The following is a 12,350-nucleotide window of genomic DNA, read 5'->3' on the forward strand; positions in this document are numbered from 1 at the left end:
ATTTTCTTCTATTCATACTTTTCCTTAAATCTTACTTTTAACTATAGATTTTAAAATGACTGTTAATTATCCTGTCCTGACCGTTGGTGGCATCGACAGCTATTTCTTCCCATTTGGTTTCGAGTTTTTACTCTGTCACTCCACCCGATGTTGAAAGGTGTTTTTACTCTGTCAACTTTTCAGAGAAAAGAAAAAGTGTGTTCCTCTTTATTGCTTCAAAGACAATTTAACTTGCTGGTAATGCAAATCGATTCATCAAGATAAGCTCATCTTTTCATAGTGGAGAGGGATATATTTGCTGTGCACCCTATTGACATGGAGCTTCTGGATGTGTCAACCGACCTCACGGTACAGTGACTCTGGACGTCTTTCACTTTCTTCTCTAAAGCCATCTACATACATGCAACCTAGATTCATTGTATCCGCCCAATTTTCTTCTCTGAACATAGAAGAAACACAACGAAGCCCAAAAGAAAAGAAGTACAAGCTCTGTTTCCCCAAGTGCCCAAATATATATATATATATATATATATATATATATATATATATATATATATATATATATATATATATATATATATATATATATCCCCAAAGTGTTGTTACATACATAACTCCATGTCTTGAATCCACAAATGAATCGATTCCGGTTCTTCGCATTGGTGGAACAGCCGCATCAAATTCCAAGGACCAGCCAAAGATCAACTATATATCTGAGGATTGGGGATGGAGGATGTTTGTGAAGGGAACGCCACCGATACAGCTCTGTTTTTCTTCCCATAATAGCCGCAACGGGGGCGTTTCATGAACCCCATCTTACCCTTCCGGCACTCAGAACAATTACCTAGGGCGGACTCAAATCTCTTCCCTATATATCCCCACGCACGCCACCAACTTCCGGAACCACCCATCCCATCCCATCCCATCCTTTCCGCCTCCGTGAGAATGGCGGCCGGGGAAGTGGAAATCGCGCCCTTCTCTCTCTCGCACGCGCACGCTGGCACGCACCGTGGGACGGGGTTCGGTGCCCGTCTGATGCGGGAGTTCCTCAGGGAGGCCGGTGGATGCGCCGTCATCGACGGCGGGCTGGCCACGGAGCTCGAAGCACATGGAGCCGACCTAAAGGACCCCCTGTGGAGCGCCAAGTACCTCTTCACCTCCCCCGACCTCATCAAGAAGGCATCTCCCCCTCTCTTCTCCCTGATCCTTAATAGACTACCCATCTTTCTATACTGCGGTCTACAATGTAGGTTGGCACAAAAAAGATTCCCATTCGTCGGCCTTCTCCAGCATTCTCGTGTTGTGTTTGTCCATGTTGTGGCAATCTGTCAACTTATCATGATCTTTATATTCCGAACAAATCCATCGTACAGAGTACGGTGATAGGTGCTTCGATTCCACTGCTTGCAAGCAGCACAATCTGTTCCCTTTCTTTGATTACCGCCTTCCATACCTTTGCAGGTCCATTTAGACTATCTTGAAGCTGGTGCAAACATCTTGATCACCGCATCCTATCAGGTTCTCTCATCCATCTTTGGTGACAACATCTCGCAGCATTATAATCGTGAGCGCTGATCACTTCGTGTGTACCAGGCTACCATACAAGGTTTCGAGTCTAGAGGCTTCTCTACGGAGGAAAGTGAGGCCTTGTTGCGGAGAAGCGTCGAGCTTGCATGCGAAGCACGAGAGATATTTCAGGGGCGACGCCTTAGAGGCTCCGATAGATGCAGCAAGGCCGGCATCAGTTCTAAGCAACATCCTGTTCTGATTGCAGCATCGATAGGAAGCTATGGAGCATATTTGGCAGATGGCTCCGAGTATAGGTGCAACCTCTAATGTTCATCGTGGTTATTCTTCTTACATGGTACCTTTCGTTAAATGATCTAACTCCAGTTACGGTGATCATTTTCGATTCATTTTTCAGTGGTAATTATGGCCTAGAAGTGACTCTGGAGACGCTCAAAGATTTCCACAGGAGAAGACTTCAGGTTCTCTCTGAAGCTGGAGCAGATATAATTGCTTTTGAGACAATTCCATGTAAAATTGAAGCACAGGTATTGTTTGATACATACATTCTGATACATTTTTTCCCGAAAGCTGTAATGGACTTAGTACTGTAAGCACTTTATAAACATTAATAGTTTCATATGTTTTCGAAAAGATAAGGCAAACAAAAACTTTTAGAAACTGAGTGTGGTGTTATGAAGTAATTTGCTGCAACAAAGTGGTCAATTTTCTAGGTCCCTTAATCTAATCCACCTGTCGGATTACTCCTGGACTTGAGTTGGTACTAAGTCTCAATGTGACATTCAACCGTGTTGACAACTCAAAGCATTGAAGTAACTTGCTCCTCCAAACAAGGAGACCAAAACATTCAAGTAACTTGCTCCTTCAAATAACTTGCTCCACCAAACAAGGAGACCAAAACATTCAAGTAACTTTCTTCTCCAAATAACTTGCTCCTCCGAACAAGGAGTCCAAATCGTTGAAGAAACATGTCAGTTTCAGCCACTTCTAGCTTACTAGCATAGCAATGATTGCATGCTTGTGCTCAATATATATTTGCAAATTATCCTGCATAATTTTTAGCACTTTGATTATTCTATATTTACTATTCTTGAAAATGATAATTGATCCAACAATGGTTTGATTGTTTCTATATAATAATCACTCCGAAATATTAATACAGTGAGGTGATGAATTTAGTTTAGCCGTGCCGTGGAGGTAGGGGAAGACCGAAAAAGGCTTGGTTATAATAAGGAAGGCGATGATCACTGACCTACACTGAGTGACATTTCCCTCAACTGTGCTTGGTTGTCCGAATAATAAGCTAGAGATTTAAATTTTACATCTGGCACAAAGTTTTTATTATTGATGTCAATGTTCTTCCCTTGCATAGAGAGACAGATGAGTCTCAGTTCTTTTTTATTTGATATAATACTCTCGGTGGTTCCTAATTCTTTCCTTTATAGGCTTATATTGAGCTACTTCAAGAGTGTAATATAAAAATTCCAGTCTGGTTTTCTTTCACCTCAAATGATGGGATCAACATTGTCAGTGGAGACTCTTTGATGGATTGTGCTACGATAGCTGATTCGTGTGACAATGTTGTTGCAATTGGATTCAACTGTACTTCTCCCAGATATATTCACAGTTTAATTCTATCTATCAGGAAGGTACTATGAATAATTAAGCTTTTAGCTCCTAAATTTAGCTGCATGTTAATATTTTGTACTTCTATGTTAAATACTGGATTTTATGCAATTCATTTTGACGGTATCATGTCCCCACACGATCCTGGATGAAGCATGTGTTCAGCATTTGGCATGCTATTTAACTCTTTTTAGTTTGTGATGAGGTGTTTCTGGTTTTTCTCTTGTATAGTTGACAGAAAAGCTAATCGTGATCTATCCAAACAGTGGTGAAAGCTATGATCCTGACAAAAAGGAGTGGGTGGTATGTTTTCACTATCTTGAAACTTTAAGCTTGAATTTTCAGATATAACTGACGCCTGATCATTCTTTTTCATCTTCTTTGACATTACTATGATATAAATCAAAGGGTAAGACGGAGTAAGAAAACACACTTTGTCTTAATCTCCTATTGTTCCTAAATGGAGTATATACCTATCTTCACATCCTATCAGAACAGAATTATCCTCTTGCTAAATCCTTACTAAGAGGCCATTAACTGGTGGTTGGATCAATTTGAATGCCATGACATTTTCTTCCCATGATGTTGCTGATGTCAAGCATCCTTTGCATAAAGCAATCAGCACTCCTTGTACTATGGTCCATATGCATCTGATCTAATTTGTTGTGCTAAAATAATGATCATTTGGTGCAAAATCTTTCATTCTTCTGCTTACTAAATGATCGTAGTGAAGTGACTGATTGTAAAATCATTCTGCATAACTTGGGTCAGCATTATATATTGACATTAGATTATATACAATATTATATGAAAAAAATACATCTAATGACTTGTATGATTCTGGCTACAGGCATCCAATGGTGTTTCTGGTGAAGATTTTGTTTCGTATGTTAGCAAGTGGCATGAGGCTGGAGCTTCTCTTATAGGAGGTTGCTGTAGAACAACCCCAGACACCATTAGGGCAATCGCCAAAGCTCTGCGCAAGGACTTTTATCCTTCAAAACCAGATGAAGAGCTGCATAATGACATTGAAAGAAATATACTCAAAGACAGCTTCTTGATCGACTCTGCATAAAGTCATCACTCGGAAAGAATGATACATATGAGTAGATTGGCAGCAAAATATGGATTCTGTAGTGGACTTAAAACATATTGATCTTGATGTCAAATAGATGCCATTTCTGTGTTCCTTGGAGTGCCCAAGTGGCAAATTTAATCTTGGCTTAGGAAAGATGATCTTGATGCAACGAGAAATGGCTTCTTAATTTGTAGCATGCAAAGATGGTCTTCTCAAGGAGACATGGATGACAACATGTTGAATTTATGTATACCAATATGTTGTGATGATACATCTATTGCTAATTGATTATAATAATCTTGACACTAAACTCTTTGATCCATCATATAGATGATATGATGTGTCTCTTCAACCAATATAGATTTTTATCAAGAAAGGGTGCGTCTCTTGTCAATAGATGATTTTTTGATTATGCTTTATATCGTACCATAAATGACATGTTACTGATGTTGAATCATGATTATATTACAAATACTAAGAAAAATACAATCCATGCGTGCATTTGCATTACCAATGTTATCTCCCAAGCTTGCACATTTAATTGCCATAGCCATTGCACACCAGCATATTTAGATCTATAAGGATTTTATCCTGACCTAATAACACATTATTAATTGGCTTGAGCAAGTTTCATGGATTAGACATGCACACAAGGATTCATCTTAATGTGTCTTTGCATGTTCTGCAACATGCAACTACACATTTAAGATGAATCTCTTTTGTGCTTGTCTATCTATTACTCAAGTCATTGATAATATTGAAATCAATATTTAAATATTTAGATTCTCCATCAACAGCCAAATCTTTAAACTTGTTAGCTCTTATAATTTTTATCCGCATTGTACTCCCCAAAAGTTGAGAACTTCACAAGTATACCCCTGAAAAAGACCCAAATGCAAAATTTTAATGGATATATTACGTGTCCAAGGGCATATATAAAATTTAGTAATTTATGGGAGTCGAAATGACAAAAACCATAGACAACCTCCTCCTTCCTTTTTTTTTCTTGATATAAATTAAATAAAATAAATTAGTGAATATTATTTTTAACTTATATCGTTAAGTTTTATGTAGTTGTCAAAGAGACTTTAGATGGTTGGCTTATGGAATATGAATTATAATAAATATTTTTTATTTATAAAATATTTTAAATAATTATAAATGATATCAAAGAGAATAATATTTATAATGATATACATAATTAAGATATTTAGATAATTCTGAAAAAAATCTACTCCATATCAATTTTGTAGTTAAAATACTAAGTATATATTAGAGTTACTAATAAATGAAATGCTAAAAGGCTAATAAAATATCTAGAATTAACAAAGGATTATATGCTCACATGTATAAAATTAGATTAACTTGATATTGAAAAAGAATCTTCTCGAAATGAAGTTTACTTTATATTTTATATTAATATTAGTTAGAGGGGCAATTTACATGAAAAATATAATGTATTATTGTATTATCAATAATAAAGATTGATTTTATGGTATACTTTGAAACCACTGTTCAAGTTTTATGGTTACAAAATGTTAATCTTAGACTTTAGATATAATCAAACTCAATTGTCAAGTCATTTAAGATACTTTGACTTATCGATTTTGTTTTCTAAGAATAATAAATACTCTATTAGTTCTATACATTTGTTCTATTAGAGAAAAGAGTCCACAAATAATTAATATTAATTAATAATTTGAGTTCTACTATATTGATTGTTGATATATTAATAACTTGATTTACAATCTAAAATATTTGAAAGAATATGTTCTTATAATTGGGTTTATGAGCACACCCATAAAAGATATGTTAATACATATTTAAGTAGATATTATATTTAATATTTTTATTTACATAATTAAAGTTATTTATTTCTGTTATCCTATTCACATATATATATATATATATATATATATATATATATATATATATATATATATATATATATATATATATTATGACTGAATGTAATTATAGGATTATCTTGATAAGACAAGTTGAAATGATCATTTTGGATTGCATTACAAAGTGTTGACAATATTGTCGTAGAAGGAAGCATAATATTGTATAATCACTATGACTCATATTGATAGTCATACTTAATGTGGTATTATATTTATTTAATTTATTAACCTATTTTATAAAAATTATGCATATATATATATATATATATATATATATATATATATATATATATATATATAAAATTAAAATCTAATTAAATAATATTATTTTAAATATAAAAATTTTATTTTATTTATTTTGGTTTAAATTTTTTAAAATCTTACTAGTTAATGGGCCAAGTAAAAGAATATTATATTATGTAGCTCTATTTTGTTAGATAAAGGTATATTATAAATATGATTACGATTATCGACCAATAAAAAATTTTAATTATAAAAAATTTTAATGAAGACAATCTTGATGAGAGAGACTCTCTTAATTATTTATTCCAAACCATCTCCTCTCACCTATAAATAGATAGGATCTCAAACCATCTCCTCTCACCTATAAATAGATAGGATCTTCTAGGGATCCAAAGTGGATTCATGAATACGTGACATTACCGAGAGATTACATATCTTCTCTCATCTTTCTTTAATCGACTAGTCATTTAGATATTATAGATATTTTATCGTCTCTCTATCGTTCATAACGATAGGAAAAGATGAGAAGATAAATCTAATTACCCGTATGGATCAACATCATTATAGTTTACGGGTCCGAAGACGATGTACCTATAAATCAGATAAAGACTTTCTGAATAGCATAAAAAAGTTACGTATATATTTGATTTATTATTATTATTATTTTATTTCATTTTTTAATATTAAAATATTTAGATAATAATAAGAATTGACTTGTCAAAAAATGGTGGGTTGAGCCGGTTCAATTGGGCCGAACGAAAACAAGAAACTTACATGCGAATCTTTTTTCCTCCGTTTCTCTTTGTTGTACTGCTCCGACACCGTAACTTGGATTCTTCTCGGAAGACCGTCTTTGAGATCTCGTGCAGTGCCGTGCAGCTCGTTTTTCTTGCCTCTCCTGTCCTCGCTTCTTCGAGGACAGATCACAGCAGAGGAAGCCATAGATTATTATTTTCCATCTCTTTGTCCTCGCATGTGTGATCGATCGTTGAAGCAGCAGCGTAAACTACACCGATACTCCCTCCTCTGCATATATATACCTCACATGACTGCTCCAATGGAGACGCGGGTAAGGTGAGAACGATGCAAGCGATGGCAGCCCTCACCAAGCCCAACGGCCATGGCTCCAAGCATGACGGCGTCATGGCCTCCCCGCCGTCGATCTCCATCGCCTGCACGCCAACCCACGAGGTGAGCCGGCCGCCACAGGGCAACGGAACCGCCGGTTCCTTCGCCTCTCGTGCGCGTCCACCCACGGACTCGCTGCCGCTCCAAGGCAGGGTGGCCATCGTCACCGGAGGCTCCGGCGGCATCGGAAGCGTCATCACCGCCCACCTCGCCTCCCTCGGCGCCAAGGTGGTCATAAGCTACATCGGCGATCCCACCCCGGCCAACCGCTTGGTCTCGGAGATCAACTCAGCGTGCACCGAGCCCGGCCCGCGGGCCGTCGCGGTGGAGTCGGACGTAACAGACGAGGCACAAGTGAAGCTGCTGTTCGACCGGGCGCACCTCGCGTTCGGCCCACTGATCCACATCGTCGTCGCCGCCGCCGGGGTGCAAGACCCCAATTACCCGCCGCTGGCCGCGACGACCTTGGCGCAGTGGGAGTGGGTGTTCGGCACCAACGCCAAGGGCACGTTCCTTTGCTGCCGGGAGGCGGCCAACCGGGTGGTGCGCGGCGGCGGGGGACGGATCATCACGATGTCGTCGTCGACGGTGGGATCGCTGAGGCCGGGCTACAGCACGTACTCGGCCAGTAAGGGCGCCATCGAGGTGATGACGAGGGTCCTGGCGAAGGAGCTGAGGGGGACGAGGATCACGGTGAACGGGGTGGCGCCGGGGCCGATCGCCACGGCGTTGTTCTACCGCGGGAAGTCAGAGGAGCGGATCGAGGCGATCGAGGCGGAGAGCCCGCTGGGGCGGCTGGGCCAGCCGGAGGACGTGGCCCCCGTGGTGGGGTTCTTGGCGAGCGATGCCGGGGAGTGGATCAACGGTCAGATCATTCGGATCAACGGTGGATATGTGTAGCACTATACTGCTGCAACTTACTTCTCTTTCCTTCGTCTCCGCCATGAGAGAACGCTTTAAGCTGCTAAATCCAAAAAGATGGATATGTCACGTAACAAAACACTGCACTGAACTGAAGTGTTGCTATAATAACGAAATTGAGTTGTAAAGGCTCCATAAAGAAGGATTTTGATTGCTGATAATAAAGAACTTACTATGAAAGCACTTTAATTGAGGCCAATAAATTGGTGGCATAGAGATGATTAGGATGTATCCAGACAAGAACAAAAAGAACACTCAGTATCTTAAATCTTCTATCTCGTTTTAGTATATTCATGTAAAATAATATTCGATTCGATGATTATTAAATCAGTATTCCTTCATTTTAAGCTTAAATGGCATGAAGGAATTTGAGCCTTCCAATTTAGTTCGGTCAGATTCTAATTTAAATATACATATATGAGGGGCACTTTATACAATAATGTTTGCTTTGTAATTGTCTAATAGAATATTTTTTGAAATGTATTACTTACGCTATAATACATTAATTAACTCGAATATCTAAATAGAGATAGATATTATTCTAATTTATGTATATTTAATAGATACTTTATATGTCATTTTTTTACTCATTGCACTTTACTTGTGTATGTTGAAATACCGATCATTATTACTTGCATACAAAAAATAATTAGAGGATACTTTGAATGTCATGAAAGATGAATGCATAGGGATGTTTTAACACACGTAAAACGCTTTTAAATTTTTTTAAAAGGATATAATGTGTAAGTAAAGTTAAAACATATCAAACGTTTTAATATTTTTGTTTTAGATGGATGCGTTATACAATATCTTTGATTATCAATCTATCGTGATCGAGGAGAGAGTTTTTTTTTCTTCTTTTCGTGTGGCCTCGGCTCTATTATAACACCGATATAATACGATTAATTTTGATTGTTAATCTTGATGAATTACAAAAGACTACTCTCGGGATATATTTGACAAATATTTAATTATTCAAATTTAATTTAATAGGTTCAGAATGAGATAAAAGAAATTACTTTAATATAGTGTTTCCTTAAAAGATGTACGGTTTTATTTTCTCATCATTCCAAACATCGGTCATCTTTTTTTTTTCTTTTTAATTAATGAATCGATTTATAACACACAAATCTATTAGTTAATCTTTTTATTTGAAATCATTTTGAATAACACTAAAATATTTGAGTTTAGTATAGCCAACGTGCTGTCATCCACACTCTACATGGAGAAGAAGGAGGGCACAAAGAGACTTAGGTGGGACCCGACCAACGCACCGGAGAAGGGCGCGAGACGCGTTGCCAAAAAAATTCAAATCCAAAGGCCGCTCTTTCCCTCCCATCGCCAAATCCACACACATCCCTCAAGTATATAAACCCCCCCCTCGAAGCCCTAGAAATCTCCCATCTTGTTCCTGTCTGAGCCCCTTCCGCCCCGCTCTCCTTACCTTAGCTTCTTAGCTGCTGCTCCTACGAGAACAAGCGGGATTGCGACGAAGGGCATCTAATCTACTGTCTTTTGAACTCGGGTTAGTCTTTTCGATTTTCCCCTTTCGTGATACTCAACCAGGGTTGATCTTGAGGTGTTTCTTCCGAATCCAGTGAAAGATGGAAATGGCCCTTTGTTTTCCCTCATCGGTCGTGTGATCTCTGCTCCCGAGAGCGTCTTTTGTGTTTCTGGTGGAAGTTATCTTTGACCTTCTTCTTTCTTGGGAAACTGGTGCGTTTCGTTTGCCCTAATTGTGTCAGGATTTGGACTGTCATGTCCTAATCCCTGGACCTGATGCATTGATCTCTAATCAAGCAAAGTTCCTCCTTTTTGCCTTTTGTCGTTAGTAATCGGTGGATGTGTTCTAGTTTGGCTTGATTTCTTCGGCAGCGATCCTCACGTTATGGGTAGGAGTCTTAGCCCGGTGCTCCGGCAGGAGCTGGCGAACCTCGACAAGGACGCTGACAGCCGCAGATCCGCCATGAAAGCTCTGAAATCTTATGCCAAGGACTTGGACTCCAAAGCCATCCCACGCTTCCTCGCCGAGGTGTCCGACACCAACGGGGCTTTCGGTGTGCCCGCGGGCGAGTGCACCATCTCCCTTTACGAGGTCCTGGCTAGAGTCCACGGCCGCAGCATCGTGCCGCAGATCGACAACATCATGTCCACCATCATGTGCACCTTGTCCTCCAGCGGAGGATCCTTTCCCCTCCACCAGGCCTGCTCCAAAGTCGTCCCTGCGATCGCTCGATACGGGATCGATCCGTCGACCCCGGACGAGGAGAAAACGAGGATAATTTGCTCCCTCTGTAAGCCTCTTTCCGACGCGCTGATGGGCTCGCAAGAGGGCGCCGCCTCCGGGGCCGCTTTCTGTCTCAAGGCCCTCGTGGATTCGGGCAATTGGAGGTTTGCTTCGGACGAGATGGTGAACGAGGTGTGCTTGAAGGTCGCAGGGGCCATGGAAGAGAAGGTGACCCAAACCAACGCTCATATGGGCCTGGTCATGTCGTTGGTGAAGCACAATGGTGTCATAGCCGAGGCCTACTCGAGGTCTCTCGTGCGATCTGGCCTGCAGATTTTGGCGACCGGTGCCACGGAGAGCAACTCCCAGAAACGCTTCTCGGCCATTCAGATGATTAACTTCCTGATGAAGTGCGTCGATCCGAGAAGCATCTCTTCGGAGGTCTTCAAGATAGTCGATGCCATGGAGAAATGCCATGCTGACGACAAGATGCCATTCGTAAGGGGCGCAGCGTTCGAGGCGCTGCAGACCGCGAAGCCTCTGGCGGCACAGGAAAGCTCGAGGCACGAACTCGGTGCGAGCCCGGTCGTGAACTCGAGCTTCCGCAGGAGGAACGAGAAGAGTCCTTGGCGAAGCGGCTCCCCCGTCCAGTTCTGCTCGCCGGAGTCGCACACCGTCGACTCGTACATCAAGAAAGATGCATTCGTCGAATCGCCCTCCTCGGTCTCCCAGCCTTCGTGCGACTTCGAGCGTGGCCGGCGCACCAGCAGGAGACTGTGGAACCATGACGGCTGCCCGGTGGATGTATCCTTGAAGGATGGCTTGTGTCTGAGAGCTTGCTCTGGCAGCGACGGCAAACACATCGACTTCAAGCTGAACGATCCCAACAAAGAGCGGGCAGAAGGCTTCTGTGGGTTCACGCAGGACAGTGAGACCGCCATGGCAGCAGATGCCTTAGCAAGCCCTCAGGTACAAGCTCAAACACTTCAGTGTTCTGCCGCAGTATTGCGTCAAACTTGATCTTCGTTTCGGTGTCACAGAAATCCATGCCGCAGCCGGCGATCGATGATGTCAGAATACAGACTACTCCGGGAAAGCCGATTCGATCCCTTCAGAGTGGAGCTTTTAGCAGCGAAAGCCAATCTCAGAAAGTGAACTCGGAGAGTGTGGGGACTGCTGGAAAGCTGAACGATCTCAAGGATGATGAGCAAGAAGAGCGAGATGGCGTGGAATCAGTTTCATCTACTGATGATGTCCCTGAAAGCGGCATTAGCGAGGAGTTGCATGGAACAACGGATCACGAAGTCAAGAACGCAGTACCACCGTTAAAGAGCAGGAAGAGGATCGGGTATGGCACAGCTGCACTAGGTTTTCTCTGGGCTGCATCAGCTGTGCTGCTTGCCATAACCTTTTCATCGATGGAGGCTGCTAACGATGAGCTTGGGCTGGGTCTGGTTCCTACTTGATCTTTGCACCTTGTTCTTTCTTGTCATCCTACTACAGTTTTGTACGCTTAATTCAGTGAGTATGCATCGTAGACTGGCAAGTGCAGTGATGCCTGGGGTGTCAGTGAGCAAACTGCAACCATGAAGTCAGCATAGTTTTTGTTAGAGACAATATGAATATTAAGATCATGGTTCGTAAGCTGGAGAGTGAATTCACTAGATAAGCAACTCGAGAGCATCAGCTTAGC

The 12,350-nt window shown here is 40.8% G+C and overlaps 3 protein-coding genes across 7 annotated transcripts; all 3 read left to right on the forward strand.

Annotated features, from left to right (window-relative positions):
* Positions 1–612: 612 nt before the first annotated feature.
* On the forward strand, positions 613–4,556 carry LOC135644647 (homocysteine S-methyltransferase 2-like). Its single transcript, XM_065162416.1, has 7 exons — positions 613–1,179; positions 1,462–1,518; positions 1,594–1,823; positions 1,925–2,054; positions 2,973–3,176; positions 3,385–3,456; positions 4,004–4,556. The coding sequence occupies exons 1-7, from the start codon at positions 805–807 to the stop codon at positions 4,226–4,228; spliced, it is 1,293 nt and encodes a 430-aa protein (XP_065018488.1). The 5' UTR covers positions 613–804; the 3' UTR covers positions 4,229–4,556.
* Positions 4,557–7,343: 2,787 nt separating this feature from the next.
* On the forward strand, positions 7,344–8,613 carry LOC135644648 (NADPH-dependent aldehyde reductase-like protein, chloroplastic). The gene has a single exon (XM_065162417.1). The coding sequence runs from the start codon at positions 7,465–7,467 to the stop codon at positions 8,407–8,409; it is 945 nt and encodes a 314-aa protein (XP_065018489.1). The 5' UTR covers positions 7,344–7,464; the 3' UTR covers positions 8,410–8,613.
* A 1,216-nt stretch (positions 8,614–9,829) lies between these two features.
* Positions 9,830–12,346, forward strand: LOC103993855 (protein SINE1). 5 transcript variants are annotated; one of them, XM_065165366.1, is made up of 4 exons: positions 9,830–9,955; positions 10,029–10,146; positions 10,263–11,626; positions 11,698–12,346. In XM_065165366.1, exons 3-4 carry the CDS (start codon positions 10,319–10,321, stop codon positions 12,121–12,123), a joined length of 1,734 nt encoding a protein of 577 aa, XP_065021438.1. In that variant the 5' UTR covers positions 9,830–9,955; positions 10,029–10,146; positions 10,263–10,318; the 3' UTR covers positions 12,124–12,346. The 5 variants fall into 5 exon arrangements, with proteins under 5 accessions (XP_065021438.1, XP_065021439.1, XP_009412335.2 ...); XM_065165367.1 differs by having other exon boundaries at positions 10,284–11,626; XM_009414060.3 differs by having other exon boundaries at positions 10,029–11,626.
* Positions 12,347–12,350: the final 4 nt, after the last annotated feature.

Source organism: Musa acuminata, chromosome BXJ3-8 (genome assembly GCF_036884655.1).
Source record: "Musa acuminata AAA Group cultivar baxijiao chromosome BXJ3-8, Cavendish_Baxijiao_AAA, whole genome shotgun sequence".
Classification (NCBI taxonomy): domain Eukaryota; kingdom Viridiplantae; phylum Streptophyta; class Magnoliopsida; order Zingiberales; family Musaceae; genus Musa; species Musa acuminata.